This window comes from Pempheris klunzingeri, chromosome 7, assembly GCF_042242105.1.
Source record: "Pempheris klunzingeri isolate RE-2024b chromosome 7, fPemKlu1.hap1, whole genome shotgun sequence".
NCBI classification, from domain to species: domain Eukaryota; kingdom Metazoa; phylum Chordata; class Actinopteri; order Acropomatiformes; family Pempheridae; genus Pempheris; species Pempheris klunzingeri.
In genome coordinates, this window is record NC_092018.1 from 22,970,865 (window position 1) to 22,987,167 (window position 16,303).

At 44.7% G+C, this 16,303-nt stretch overlaps 1 protein-coding gene across 1 annotated transcript; it reads right to left on the reverse strand.

Annotated features, from left to right (window-relative positions):
* Positions 1–6,869: 6,869 nt before the first annotated feature.
* Positions 6,870–11,132, reverse strand: ccn1l2 (cellular communication network factor 1, like 2). The gene is made up of 5 exons (XM_070833761.1): positions 10,860–11,132; positions 10,479–10,692; positions 9,338–9,691; positions 8,190–8,392; positions 6,870–8,026 (listed from the first exon to the last, which is right to left on the reverse strand). Exons 1-5 carry the CDS (start codon positions 10,926–10,928, stop codon positions 7,724–7,726), a joined length of 1,143 nt encoding a protein of 380 aa, XP_070689862.1. The 5' UTR covers positions 10,929–11,132; the 3' UTR covers positions 6,870–7,723.
* Between the last annotated feature and the right edge of the window lie 5,171 nt (positions 11,133–16,303).

Here is a 16,303-nt window from a genome sequence, read left to right on the forward strand (position 1 = left end):
GCGACACTATTCATCAAATTGCGCAAGGGGCTATTTAAATTAGCGAGAGGGGACGCAGCCGGAGGAAGCGCGCAGCAGCCAATCGGAGCGCAGGGGGCGTGTCCTCAGTCAAAATGATTTATGAGTTCATAGTGGCTCATTAATATGCACATTGACATCTTCTCAGCGCCCCACAGGGTGCCTCTGAGTGTGTGTGTGTGTGTGTGTGTGTGTGTGTGTGTGTGAGACATGGGAAGCAGCCGTGGAAACAAATGATGCTACGGGTTTTTCTACTTTTCATTAATGCCGACCTTACCTCCTCTGTGATGCTTGAAAAAGATGTTTTGTCTTCACAACATCATCAATGTCCAACATTTCTTTGTTAATCAGAAAAAAAATGCTATTCCTTTATCACCTGAGTTCATAGGACTCGTGATTTAAAGATGTATCACTGAATATGAAGGCAAATTTCACAAAAGTTTCAGTCGCAGATCTTTAAAAGCTTTGGAATTTATTCACGTGTGCATGCGTGTCAATAGCTCTTCCTGTCATCCATCCATACAAGCATATATCTATCTATCTATCTATTAGTGTTGTTGCAGTATTATAAGTATTATCAGGGCAAATCAAGCATATAGCCAGTAATCATACTTCCATACAATGATGAAAGACATTACATGAAATCTGGTGACACATTCTCTACATACCTGTCACTAACACTGTTCTTGAGCACATTAGGTCAGTAGGTCCGAGGTCAGTGTCAGTACATTAACCTGGCGCCCTGCTGTACTTCCTGTTGGGTTCCAGCAGAGGACAGCGTCCTATAATGTTGCGAGGAGCAGACTAAGTCCTGATTTATGAGGTCACATATGCACGATGGGATGAGTCCGAAACGTAACAGCAATCAGGCTGATCTTCCTGTTCCTGAATTAATATTCTAACAGTTGCATCCTTAAATGAACTTTTGAAAGCAGGTATTGCAGAAACATATAATGATAATGTTTCTGTGGAAATATTTTGTCAGTAAATGAACACAAGTTGCCTATTTAATGACTTGTTTTTCATGTGTTCTGTTTATTACATTGCTGTTTTCAGAAGCATTTACACATTTCTGATCTTAACTCGAACATAACTATTATCACACCGGTGCCCGTAAAGAAATAATACATATCTCAGTATATGATTCCCACTTTACAATGTGTAGTTGTAGTTTGTTACTGTGAAGGAAATAATGATTGTGTCATAATCATTTCTGTTGTCTCATATCTTATTTCTTCATACCAGCTTGGTTTGACCTGCCAGGTTAAACTGGTACGGACACAGAAGGCTTCATAAAATGACTTATCATGTGTACAGTTGATGGAGACACTGTGCTCTCCCCACCAGTCTGACGCTGTGTTGCAGCTCCTCACTGTGACCACTGGAGGACAGTGAACACACGTGGTTTTAAATCCACTCATGTCAGCTACCTACTGTTGCTCCTGGTGACATCTATGGGTTGCTAAAAGCTCATTTCTGCTCTCTCAAACCAGAAGCTAAGAATTCTTTTTTTACGGGGGATTCAACAGCTTTCCAGCTTTCCAGAGGAGGACTGCTGACACATGTGCTCCCCCGGGGACACGTGTTGCTTGTCACATCTTACCACCTGCCAGCCATGATCTGCAGGGTACTTTGCACACACACAATTGCAGGCTCTTACTTGATTTTTGATCAGATTAATGCAGAGGAGGCCTGTGTCGTTTAAGACCCCTGAATTTCCAGCCAGCACTGTGCCGGTGTCTCAACTAAGTGGTGCTGTGACAAGGTCTAGAGCCCTCACCGGCCTGCTACCCTCCTTCACACATGACCATGTTTTTTGGAAAACACAACTCAATGGAAGGTGCTGCCGCTGGGAATCACGCCCCAGGTATTTTAGAGCTAGCCACGCTAGCAGCAGGGTTCTGTGGATGGCATCAGTCGGCTCACTTTGGCACTTTGGCCCAGACTGAAATAGCTCAACAACTATTGAAGGGATTGCTACAAACATTTGTACAGAATTAATCTTACAGACTTTTCCTCTGGTGCCACCATGAGGCTGGCGTTTGTTGGATTTGAGCGAGAAGTCTTCACACCTATTGGCTTAATTGCCATAGAACTTGGTACAGATGGTCATGGTGCCAAAAGAATAATCCCTATTGATGTTGCTGATCCATGAACTCTTTGTCTAGTGTCGTTATCAGATCCTCATCTGTGCTTTTTGTGTTCAATGTTAAGTATCAAATGTTAGCTAACAAACTAAATGAAAAGGATGATTGTGCCAATTTTCAACCAGCTTTGTGTCGTCACATATATGTGCGTTATATGCTAATGAACAAAGTTTAACTTTCCTCCGGTCAGCTCTCAAAGTCTGTCACTCAGCCGACTCAACAATAAAAGTATTACTGTTATTTTACCATTACCATTGTACTTTTCAATCTGTACTTTTTGTTTTAAAAAGGGACAGACTATTTAATTTAATTGTATTTTATTGTGTCTAAGTTTCTGTTCAATTTTGTATTTTAACATTTTGTATTGTGGTGACGACCTCTGTACCGCACTCTGGCACAACAATTTCCTCCGGGATAAATAAAGTCGGTCTTATTCTTATTCTTATTCTTATTCTTAAGCCAGTTATGCAGTCAAGACTAAAGATCATTCATTTGTACAAATTAACCACAATGTAATGATATAAAGCCAGTTGAAAATTGGCAACGTATTATTCTAAGGCAGTGAACATGGTAAACATTAAGCCTGGTAGACAGCATCAGTATGTCAGTAGCCACTAGTGTGACTGAAGACTCCAGTTGTTTTTTTTAACACACTGGGCCTGTTCAGCATTCATAGCATCACTGTGGTCACTGCCATAACGTAATGACCAATTATCTGGAGCAGGGGAGCAAGACGACTGGACCAAGAACTGATCCCAAGGGCCAACAGTGCGGTAGTAGCATCAGCACCATCATCTGCAGTAGCACTAGACGCAGTGTTAGAGGTGGTGGAAGTAGTGGTGGTCCTTTGAATCAGTGTTGACGTGACACTGTTTACTTGCCTGGGAGCTCCCAGTCTAAACAGGATCCTTTGTGGAAATGTTGACTTAAGTTCAATAGAGGTTGTTGCTGTGACACTCTTAAAAGAGAATGAGTCATGTTCCACACATTTGTTTTCAGCAGAATAAGCCAATAATAACTCAAATGGAGACGTGTGTTATTACCCCACATTGTGTTGAAGAGCAACCACTTCGGCACATCTGTTTTCAGAGTGCATGGCGGGGTGGGTTGGGGTGGGATTGGGGGTATTTCCTCTGCAGTGGTTGGCGTAGCGGCGCGGGCCAACATCCACCACTCTTTGAGGCCCCCGTTTATTTCCGACATATTTCCTGTTCCTCTGTCAAGGCCACGCTGAAAGTCACAGCTCTCTGTGAGGCCGAACAACACCTGTAACTTCCAGCCAAAGTAAACCGCTGTGGAGCATCACCGCACCGCAGGCTGCCAAGACAATCACATTTATGAGGTACCCGTCACTGTAATGTGGAGAAATCCTTCCATCTGAGGCCTCGTTTTCTCTCTCTTGAGGGCAAACACCTCCGTGTCATCTGAGTTTTGTGGTACCACTTTAGAAATGAGTCATCCTCAATATCTCCGCAGGTTGTCATGGAGTTTGGAGTGATGTGTTGCAGGAAGGGAAAGTCGACAAATCGGTTATTTCTCGGGGGAAACCTGTGAATATCAGTAGGTTTTTGTTTTTTTTCCAATAATGCTGGAACAATGTTTCTGTTTAACTCTTCAACTGCACTCTATAGGATCAAATGATCAGGTCATGGAAGAGCTCCAACGGGTCACAAATTATGAATCAGGGTGCAGAGCTAGTCTGTTGGTGGGCTGTGGTTGGTCCGTCCAAAGACACAGTCAGTGTCGTTCACCGGTCCATGTGCAATATGTGCGGCCAAAACTGCTGCAGCTACAAGCTAATCTCACATGTCACAATAGCTCCCTGGTGCTTCTTTCTGTTTCCTTTCTCCTGTTCTGTTCACTTCCTCCTAGCATTAACTCACCGTTGTCTACAGTTTCATTCAATAAAAATCTACAAGCACCAGTAAATACTGTTGTTTCGTGTGATCAGTTATCTGTTGTGTGTATAAGAGCAGCTTGCAACCATCACAGCCGCAAAGGTAACACAAGGCAAGCAAAGCAAAGTTTTCCTTGTGCCCCCGTCTCCCCACTCTGCCCCACCCTCTAACCTCTAACACGGCTGTGTACATAGATTAAAACACTGAAACACACGCGACAACAAAACAAACCTGAACAAAACTAGCAGCACATCCCGCCTCATTGGAATGAACACTGCAGATTCTTTTTTACTGTTGAGTGACGAATAAAACAGTGTTAATGTTTGTGCTGTCTTTCTGAAGTCAAATATTTCGAAATTAAATGACCTTTATCAAAGCATCTATTGCTCTGATTTGTTTCTGGTTCATAACACTTTATATGACAAGTGCACACAAAGCACAGCAGGTCTGAACTCAAATCTAAAAGGTGTCTTTTGGCAAGCATATAATTCAACACGCATGATTTAATGGGTTTGCCTTTCTCCAGTTATTGAGAGTTCTGCAAATCTTCCTTCGAAATTCCTCTCAGCAACTACTTATAAACTGATCCCAACTCTGCAATGATAGACTGAGCTCAACCAACCGTTGAACCTTCGTACGGGTGGACACATACATCGTTTGGCATTGAACAGGCTGAGAAAACTGCCCCCTGAAATGTTTTCCTCATAGCTGACTGCCTCTGATTCTGCCATTAATTGCTCTGAAATTCCAGGATGACCCTTTAACAAACGAGCAGTCAGTGTTGTCATGGGACACTAGCGTTTGTGTACAACACCGCGGTTAGAGGGATCAATTCCCTGAATTTACAACTGCCTGAGCAGACAAACATCGTCATCAAGGGTAATGTTGAACCGTCTGAGTCAAATGGGAACCAGCGGCTCCATCAGTGACGATAGCAGATGGTAAGGAAGTCTCCATGGTGAGATGGTATGTCGTGTGTGCTCTTTGGTCCTCGCCTGTCGGTGGGATGGCAAAAGAATTCAGCCTCGTGTGGAGGAGGACGCAGAGAATGATACTAATATTTGACTTTCTGTCAGTTGGATTTATGATAGATAGTTCCAATAGGAAAACATGCCAATGGTGTCAAGATTTTATCCAGCCCAAGTTAGAACACCCAAGATGAAAACACAGATCATACTGTTGCATGTATAGTATATGTAGTAATAGGTATAGTAAGAGCAACACAGTAATATAGCATGAAAATGTATAATATGAATAACATAATAAATAGATATTATTATTAATGGATATTAGTTATTGAGCAGCTGTCGCTCATAGGTAGAGTGGTCGGCATGTCGAAGTGTTCTTGGGCAAGACACTGAACTCCAACTTGCTCCTGAAGCAGCTTCAGTGTGTGAAAGAACAGTCTCCTCCACCTTAGATCCCTCCTGAATGAACGATGTGTGAATGAGGATGTGATGTAAAAGAGTAATCGAAATGACCAGAAAGGCGCTATACAAGTAGAAAGAGAGAGCAGATGTAGAATGATATAGAATGACATTACATGCTTGTGTTCACCCCATATTGATATTCTTTTCAACTTTATTTTAGTTTCCATTCAACCCCTGAGAAAAAGAAAAAACCTGCTAAATGCTCCACTTTGCTCACCAGCTAGTTTCTAACATTGTCTGTCTGCCGTTTGCCGCTGAGCAGGTAGTGCGGGTGGGTTTTTGATGAAAACAGCTGTCTGCTGCTGGAAATGAGATCGATGACAGCAGAGTCTGTGGGGTGTCAAATGTTAAAATGCTCTGTAGAGCTGTGGGTAACCTCACAGCCAGATGAGGTTGACATTATAGGCTTTATTCTGATCAGCGAATATGTAAAATCAAATAAAAAAATAAAAACAAAAAATATCAATTAGCACAGTTTAATGTTTAATGTGTTTGAATACTACGTATCTGAAAGAGGCTCGAAGTATCTACACCACTAGCGCTGTGGCCAAATGATGGCATGTCATTAGGCCATTCATCAGCCTGTCCATCCACCCACCATGGTTCACAGCAATATATGTTACTGGATGACCAGATCATCATGACATTAGCCATGGTTTCATTCACTCTCACTTCCAGCGTCACCATAAACACATTTAATGGTTAATAAGTAGTCCTGACTGGGGCAGTGAGGAGGTCACATCGTTCCTCCGTCCTCTCAGGAGGAGGCAGAGGCCAGGGTGAGGAATTTAATAGTCCACTGTAATGTTTGTGCTCCAGAGCCAGCCTGAGCTTTGTGCAAGGCCATGAGGCAACACGAATGCAGAGCTCTGGCTGAGAATGAGCACTGAAATGCTCTGTGACAAGAGCAAGACAGTGAAGACACACCGTTACATCAGAGTAACTGGACCAAGTGTTTCACCCCCTGACTTTTTCCTCTAGTGCCACCAGGAAGTTGACATTTTTAGCTGAGAGTTGAATGTTTCCACAACTACTGGACGGATTGTCCTCCAATTTGGTTCAGACCCTCATGTCCCCTTCAAGACAAACTGCAATAACTAACTATAATCCCCTGCCCTTTCCTTTAGTCTAACTAAAAAGCAGCCGTTAAGTGACAGAGGCTGGTCTGTGTAGGGCAGCTTCAGTAATCTCAGCTTGGAAATGTCTGCATTTGAATTTGACTCTTCAGTGAGTTTCCCACAAGACTAATAAAGGCGTTATATATTTATGCATGTACACATGGACAGTTAACCCAGCCATGAGTGCTCTGATACATTCCATTCAAACAATAACCAAAAAAAGAGCATATCACAAGGTGATAGGTTTTATTTGAGTTTATAGGCACAAGACATCTTTTTTTTTAACTTTATCACATGACTCCATCGCTCAAAATAAAGCATCGTATATACACTGTGAAAGACACAGACAAAAAACAATAAAATCACACCCCGAAAAATGAGGTGATCCTTGAATTTACCACTCCACAATTAAGAGTGAAGTCTTTCCACACTACAGGCTTTCATCTATGTTATGCTTCTATATGCACAACGAGCACATTACTCTGTAAACTCTCTTTTGTGAAAGTTTCTCATTGTTCAGACTATACAATACACTTTCATGGACACACACAGTCTCTCACACACACACACACACACACACACACACACACACACACGGTTAATGAGTTCCACAATTAATACATATGTAGGAAACGTTGTATCACAAACAACAGGCACTGATGAACACAGTCCCTATAGTCACTAATGAATATGTCTTATGTCTTCTAGTTCTTCATTACTTCATGTCCATTACTCATGTCTCATAAATGTTCTCTGTTACTCTTCTAAACAACTTTCTGTCTGTGACAAACTGCCACGTTGCCCTCTGTGGAGAGTACACACACTTACAAATAAATAACAGACGTTTCAGTGAAAGCTCTCGGCCAGCAGTCTAACGCAGCAGCACACTGCAGTGTGTTGTCCTCTGTGCTGCCCTGGTGCTACAGAGGTAACACACCTCTGGTGTGGACAAACTGATCACCGTCATTGTGGCGAGAAGCTTAAAGTGCAAGCGAACGTATTGCCTTGTTGGGGAGGGCAGCTGACAGACAGGGAGGCGCCTGGTTTGGGGATGAGAGGTGCAGAGTCTCTGCCCAGTGAGGCAGACCAGGGCTGGGCAGGATGAGTCAGCCTCAGTGCGTGAAGGTGTGGATGTCATTGTGGAGGCTGACTGAAGGGCTGGACGGCCCGCCGTGCATACGACAGCTTGTACTGCAGCTGCAGCGCTGGATCCACATGACATTTTTGTAGAAGCCCTCTCCATCTGAGCAGTGGAAGCGCAGCCTCACAGTGCGGGAGAGAGAGGGCGTGCAGCAGCGGCCGTCGGCGCAAGTGCCACAGGTTCGAGGGCGGTACCGCTCTGCCGTCGAGCATCCTGCGAAGGTGATTCTGACTGGTTCCTGAGGACGGACGGTTCGCTGACACTTTTTCCCCTTCTGGATGACAGAACAGAGCCACCATTGAAATGACATCATGAAGGTCCCACTGACTTCATCAAAGGACAGTGCACTGTTTATTGATTTACTCCTTTTTCATATTTCACACGAAATTCACAATAAGTCAGATATATATACTAAACAGTATATTTTTTTAGCGTACCTTGCTCGCTCCAGGAAGCTGCAGCACACACTGTCGGATCTGGCAGAGTCTGGTTTCTCTGACCAGCCGACACTCCGGATTGTCACTGGTCACTCGACTTGAAATGCCCATCCCACATGTGGTGGAACACTCCGTCCACTCGGTGGTTTGTGGGAAACAGCTGGATTGGAGGAACGCCTCAGATATGGGGAATGACACCATCTCTGTGAGGAAACAAAGTTAATGAGCTACAATCAAACAATGGATCCCAGCAATCATTCAGGCATTATGAAGTATTTGTGTATGTTCATGACTTGTGGATTAAATGATGCTTATGTTTTTTTTTGCTCTAGTGATTGAGGAACCTTCAGATTGAAATGTCATTCAGTTGGTTATTTTTGTTTTCCACATTCGGGTCCAAGTACAGGACACATTTTCATGAAATTAGCTGTAGGCATTCATTGGCCACAGCAGACTAATCATAAAGATCCTTACTGAAGAGATAATCCCGGGTCAAAAGTTTCACTTATATATCAAAATCTAATGTAACTGAGCGCATACATGCTCACCTGAGGTTAAACCCTTTTCAGTTTATACTGAATGTACTGTGTAGGGCCACCCTCAGGATGAAATATCACAAGATGGCAAATGTATCTAACTGGAAGAAAAACACTGCCATCCAATTTTTTTTAAATCAACATTTTTATATTCATGCACCCAGGGGGATAAATTCTTTCAGTTTTGATGAGCTCATGATGGTTTAGCTAGCAAAGTCACTTGCGGGATTAAGACATTAAAGTTTGTTTAAAATAAGAAATATTTTAGAATAAAATATACATTTTTTGAATATTAGATACCTAAGAAGTAGAAAATATCTCAAAACTGGAATCTGAAATGTAAACATTTCTTATGAAATGTATTGGCCTGCACCCCACACCCCAATGCAAGTTATTGTTTTGTGAAGTCAGACGCTCTACACATCCTTCTGACACCAGCTCAAGATAGATTCCAAAGCAGTTTATACATTGTTTAACCATACACTTGTACCATATCCATACCATATATGTCCAAACTACTGGTCGTTAACATGAAAAACCTCCTTCAGACCATTTTAAGCGTTGGGGGTGGGCATCAGCAAAAGCATCTCAGGGATAAACTGTGATGTGTACCTCTGAACATGGCCCCTCCAGTGGCAGCTGGGTGCGGCTGTGCCTGCAATAGGGCACTGATGTGGTTGGGAAGGGACGGGCTGTCTGGCAGGGAGGTGTGTGTCAGGTCGTCTGGCTCCTCACTGATGTGGTTGTTGTCATCACACACCCATTCCTCGCAGCAGCCGCCCTGAGGCCTGGCCAGCCGGGGCCGCGAGCAGCGCCAGTCAGGCAGGGGCACTTGGTGAGGACAGAGGGGCATGCAGCCCACCACCCTATCCATGCAGGTGCACTGGTGCTGGCAGTTGGGCTTGAAGTCCTCACCATGCTGGTACACCCGCCCACTGAACTCACAAGGCAAACCCTGGGCCTCAGCTGTCAACACGCACACACAAAACAGGAAGCAGAACTGTGAAAGGAGGCCTTGGACCTTCATAGAAGGACACAGGAAAAAAAACTGCATCTGTACACAAACACTGATATCAGTGGGATCAAACTGGGGAAAGAAATATGTTTTCTAAAAGGGATCTCACCACTAAAGGTCAGTGTCCAGAAACCCTACATTTCTCATAACGCCACCTCGTAGCACCTTCTGTTAGACCCCGCTCACCTAATGACATCACCAGGGTTCATTTCACAGGTTTTGAGAAGCTCTTCCAAAGACCTTATCAGTCTGTTTCCACATGCTGAGGAGTACTTCCCAGTGATACTCTGCGTAAACTGATTGTCGTATCTAAAACCATTAGTTCTCCTTTCACATGTGCACGTTTGATAACACTGTGTTTTTGTCATGTGAGTTATACCGACAGCCGCTGACATTATCTAATTCAGTAGTTCTGAAACTTTTGGCCTGTGGACCATTAAAATGAGTGAAAGTCTTGGGGCTCCTTATGACATGTGAGCTGATCAACCAAGGAGCGCTTTTTTCTTCTCTGATTAGTTCATCTCAAAAAACCAGAGAAAGGTCTGAAAAGCATTAACAAAATCTGGTGGGTTTATTCATCCCTTTATGGTGTCCCCTTAGATTCTTCTTAGTGGTCCCAGCCCACTGGTCACTTACTCACGGTATTTTTCACCACATTCAGGATTTACTTTCTAGACGATATACAACACCCAAACTTGAGTTTTACATCTGAAAAGCAGGGCTGATTTCTTAGCTCACCTCGACACAGTCCTCTCTCAGGGTCTCCTCCAGCCCCCAGATGGCAGCGTAGCCCCTTGATGTGATCACATGGTTCGGTGGCACTGCAGTCCTCGTTGAACTGCCGAGCGCAAACTTTACAGCAGCCGCAGTGATCGGTCACCCAGCTGACACCCGGCGGGCACAATGGGGGTGAGGGTGTGCAGGAGCATTCGGCTGGGCACTCATCCTCTGCCTGGGGAGCAGGGTCAGAGGTCAGGTCGGGATGTGTGATGGCTAGTGGGTGTGACTCAAAGGATATAACATGACTGTTCATCCAACAGTATCTATGATATGAAATTTCACAGACATTTATAGTGAGAGACTTCAAAAGGCAAGTGGCCACAAGACACAGCAACTCACCATCACCGCAGCGCTGCCGAGCACAAACAGGGTGGAAATGATCTGCTGCAAAGTAACAAGGCTGAGCATCCTGGGTACAGCCGACAAACAAAAAGAGAAAACTGGTCAAACCGTCAAAAGGGCTTGAGAACAGCAGGAGTGTGAAGTCGTCCACATCAACAGTCCAGAGTCCTAAGAGGAGACAAGTCTTGTTTTTCAGCTCCAGGATAAAAATGTATCCACAGTCCAGAGTCCATGCACCCAGAGGTCCACCCGTCTGCTGCTCGCCTGCTGTCCTACAAGTATCTTGGTATTGGCACAACTCAGCTCTGCCTCAGAGAGAGGTTTCCCTGTGTGGGGCCTGTACTTATAGACACACATGCCCCCGCCCCCACTGTGATATCATCCACTCTCCTCTCAAGACTGCTGGAGGATGCCCAGAGAGAGAGAGGGGGTGAGGGGTTTGCTGGTGTGAAATAGAGACAGAGACGTGCTCAAGTCGCTGTGTAATCGCTCACATGTGACCTCAGGGAGGATCGTCAAGGTGCCTGAGTGTATGCAGGAGACAAATCTTTAATGATTAATGGTAATTGGTTTATATCCAGGCAAGCAAATAGTGTTTCGCACATATTGTACTTCAGGGTAACTCTACCCCTCCCATACATATCTAGGGGTATTAGACAGGTCATGTTATATTTGAGAGATGCCTGCAATTAAAAAAGGAAACAATGGTGGGACAGGTGTAATGGAAAACCTGAGTAGGGAATCCCACTCCATCCCAGTAGAGTCTTTAACAGGGGATGTGGTGATGTGGAGAAAATTCCTGTGAACAACTCTTCCACCAGCTCTGGCCGCCCAGCCAGGCTCTGTCCTCTCCAGTGCAGTGAGCTGTGGGACACTGTGCTCAGGACATCCTGTGTTCCCTCCATCTCTTTCCTAACGGGCCACATTCCAGGAAATTCAGGCCTATCCTCAGGTTCCCATGATTGGTAGGAAAACTCTCCATTCCCATTGTCATTCCAGGGGCACGTAAAAAGTGTTTTGCTGGAGAGCAGGAAGGTCCTCACATTAAGCGTTGGCGGGCGCTGTCATTAAAACATAGGAAAAGCAATTTGGCGTATTTGATAAGGCTGCTGAAGGTCTCCCCTTGTTCCTAAAAACATGGTGGATACAGTGTGTTGAGAGACGCTACATGTGATGTTGTAATGCATCTGTGTGTCCAAAGGAATTTAACAAGAGAAATACACACACACACACACACACACAGGACCAAATGCCTTATAGCAGTGATTACCAGACTAATTACCAGATTAAAGACATAAAATAAGGAAAATATCGATTAAAAATGATTACACTTTTGACAAAAACAACATTACCAGATGCCTGAGGTCCGCTCAGTATCTGTTATGGAGATTTACATCACATGACACGATCTTGTCCTGTTGTCATGAGCATGTGGATTCAAAGATTCAGATTTTCATTATTGTGATTATGTAATCCCAGGAAAGCATCATGAAATGACGCTGTAACTCCCTCCGTGCTGCACAAACAGAACATTTGATGATCAAATCCATCCACGTGGGCTCTGTGGCTGTTCTGGAGACTGAATGTTTTTAGCCAACAAGCAGAAGAAACCCTGAAATTGTTCAGAAAAATAGAAAATGAAAAGCCATCATCAGAAGCTGCAGTAGAGGGTGCCAGGGCCCGTTAACATTTGTCACACTGATGCAAACATGCAAATGAAGAACCTGTACAGCTGCAACCATTTTACTGTAGATTAAGTAGCTAACTGGGTCTTTAGGCAGATGATGACCCCCACTGTTGATTAGATTAGATCACAAGTGTTTAATTGCTTCCACCAACAGGATCAGCGCCATTACTGGCTGAACAAATGGTGATGTGGGTTTTGATTCAGAGGTCTAAAACTAGGATAGTCCTGAGGAGTCCTAAGTAGACACATTGAAATGCGGATTTCACCGTCTTCTCTGGTTGAAAGTTTCAAGTCACTCATGCTGGGTGAGGTCAGAAGTGTCTGCAACATGTTGCACCCTCGGTGACACCCAGCAGTGATGTCACAGTGGACTGGCACACTGGCACACGCAAGACTTAACCTGCTGCTGAGTTATACCTGTTCTTTTGGCACAACACTGACATGTTAGCACTGTTTGGGTTGTTGTGACTAACTTGTTAGCAAATGCTTGCTTATTAGCACACCGGTATTTATTAGAAGTTGTGCACCTTGCCACCTGATGAACTAAAACAGGAAAGATGCAAGCTGGAAAATGAAATGCCCCGTAGACCTGAGAGGAGCTGCAGAGCTAGGTATCTGTGTGCCTGTCAGTACAAGCTAATGTAATGCAGTGTGACTGAGATTGTACTGATTATAGCCACAAAGGGCCACAAAACAAAACATTTGGGGACCACACATCCTAACGACAGAGCTGTACAAAACTAGTTGCAGGTACTGATGGTTTTGGGGGATAATACCATGAGGTTCTAGAAGCCGATCCACACTTGCTAGCATCACGTTTAAAAATGACTTAAAGATGAAAAAGACTGACCTCAGCCCACCACAGACCACCCTGAAAACCTCATCAAACTCGAGTATGCTGCTGGGAGCAAACCTGCGGCCTTTAGGCTGAAAGCCGGTCCCACTACACACGGCTCACTTCCTGAGAGCAGGTGTTGTAGCTCCAGACTGAAGCGGTGATGTTGCTGTGTGCAGCATCAAACCACACACAGCCACCCAGACACCCGGCCGGCTGGGCTGCGAAACCACCGGGACGCCTGTGTGTGTGTGTGTGGGGTGGGGGGTGGGTGGAGGAGTTGGGGGTTGGGGGGGGGGGTTGCTGTGGTGAGATGGGGGGGATGAAGGGGAGGTGGGCCGAGAGCACCTTGTTGGGCAGCAGCGGGGAAGAGGGCAGCAGTCTGGATTCTTGGCATTCCTGGCCCACAAAGGCAGGATGTGTGTACTGGCCACGCTGCGTCGGACACTGATGGAGGAGAGGGAGGAGGAGGGAGGAGAGGGAGGAGGAGGGAGTCAAGGGGTGGGGGGGGGGATTGCCAGTTTGGCAGCCTCTTGCCTGGCCATGTGCCAACCATTGTTTGTCAGCCAGGCAAATATTTCCAAAACACATGGAGGTCAGGAGTCGCCGGCGATTCATCACACTGCCCCCCCCTCCTCCACATTTGTTTTTTCAGCTCGAATCTGACACCAAGCGTCAGTCCTATTAAGTGTTTTTCTGACTAATAATGTAACTTGTTTCTGCGCAACCACAAATCCACCCATCCAAGCCAACTAGTATCCTGAGTGCTCTTCGGCCCGCTGTCATCCCGTAACCCTGAGGAGGCTCGGCGGGAGGTCTCCTCGAAATGCGGTGGCGAAAAAAAGTGCAAATCCTGCTGCAAAAGTGACACTTTCATAGCAATCCAAAGGATAAACAGGAAGCGTGTGCAGCATGCAGGAAGAAGTGCTGTAACGCCTGAGTCAACCACCGAGAACTGAGAAGACACAACAGGAACCCAGACAGACCAACAGCAGAGAAGGGATTAGGCAATGTTTAGATTGGACTCCAATAAGAGCTCATGAAAGGCAAAGTATGAGTTAGTACGAATTAAGAAGAAGCTCATAGAGCACTGGAGGGTTTATATAAGAAGCACATTCAACAGTGTGTATATTATATGTGCTTTTGGCCACACTGCCAAATACTCACGGAGAGAGCTCAGCCTGATTGTGCCTTAACATAACCGATCATTTCATCCACACCGTGCACAAGATGCCTTCTGTAGGATCACAACTGATTATTTAATCCCGACCACTTCATGACTGAATGATGCAGAATGTGACTGACTTACAAGTTTCTGTTGGAATTGGCAATTTGAAATGAAATGTACTAAAAACATTTGTGCTTCCCAGAGGATAAATCCTCACTATTTTGAATGTAGTGTTATTATTCATTGTCACCATTTTCTTACTGCTGCTAGTTCACATTAAGAATCTTCAGCTGGCTGAGTTGGCTTTTGTTAAGATTTATTATTCTTTATCATTTTCAGGTGGAACAAGGGAGTAATGGACCTCCAACTCCTCAGCAAGTAAACCTAAAGTCCTCTTACTGCGTCCTGCTGTTGGAACGCTACTTGTGCCGTGTGCAACATGGAGCCTTATCAGAATGGATTATGACAAAATGGGAAAAGGCCAATTGCTGAGCTACATCTTTATTAAAGCTGAGGAAGATTCACGCTCCCTCGATTTCTCTTGTGCTAAATAAAACGTGTGATCCATGTGTCAAAAGGGTTTTTAACTTCTTGCAAAACAAAATGGTATTCCTTATCTCTCTTCGTCTTTGTCTTCCAAACGGTGCATTTTCACCACAAAATTTGAAAAATTTGAGCCGCGACACGGCGGCTAACAGTGACAATAATGCACACGCTGCACCTTTAACTGCACCTTTTTTCTCACACATCCATCTTTAATTCATGTTCAGAAGCAGAGAACACTTTCGTTCTATCAGAAAGAAGCGTCTTAAACGGCCGAGCATTAAGCTTAGATCCATGTATGTCTTCGGTTTAGCCTGGTTGTAAACAGTGCATTCAAGAGATTAGAAGAACACGTCAGTACAGTCACTGCAATTAGGTAAATGCACATGTATGTTTGGTGTGGAATCAGCTGTGTGTGAGCATGTGCGTGTGAAGGCTGCATCCCAGCCACAGTCATAACACCGCCTCCACAGGTTACATCTCCGCCACATTCCTCATGTTAGTGTCCTTAAAAAGCTCTTGGTACACAGCAGTCATCACTCATCCCATCATTACTCTGAATGGGTTCCATTTTTCCCTCCGTGCAACGTCTGTCTATACAGTACATACTCATACAGAGCAGCCAGAGCTGATCACCAGCTGAGTATTAGATTTCGAAGATGGGTGAGAGCGATTATGTCATGAGCTGTGGTGCGTTTGGATGCCCATGACTGGCAGCAGCAACAGCCCTCTGGTGACCACAGACATAAAGCTTTCCTTCATGATGGTCATCATCATATTTATTTCTATACTTCTGTCCCATGACGGTGTAACACATAAAAGACACATATAAAGACTTCATTTGGTATCGCAATATGATTTCATACAAAGTATTTCCTTAGCTAATACAGCATCTACAACCTGCTTAATGGTTCTCTATATGAGATTTAGATGGTAGTGATGAAGTCACACTCACCCTCTGTGTGTTTTGTAATCTGAGCTTCTCTGTCCTTTGCTTGTCGTTGGGGCGGCCATGGGTTCATGTTAGTGCATGTGAGTCTGAGTGAACCTGTAGCATGGTGAAACCGAGCCGAAAAACGAGTCAGAGCGGCTGCCCAGCGACAGACTCAGCTAACCTGCTAAGTCTACAGGGTAGCACAGAGGCTAAGAGAGGCTGTCAGTCAGCGGTTGTATACAGAGGGACAGAGAGACCCAGCTGAGGAGTCAAG

Bases quoted from the DNA above. Each gene is read 5' to 3' on its own strand.
- ccn1l2 (XM_070833761.1), bottom strand. From the start codon at position 10,928: ATGCTCAGCCTTGTTACTTTGCAGCAGATCATTTCCACCCTGTTTGTG. The intron at 8,393-9,337 runs GTACACATCACA...GTTTCCTCACAG, and splicing joins TGGAGGGGCCATGTTCAGAG to AGATGGTGTCATTCCCCATA. The intron at 8,027-8,189 runs GTACGCTAAAAA...TCTGTCATCCAG, and splicing joins AGCTTCCTGGAGCGAGCAAG to AAGGGGAAAAAGTGTCAGCG.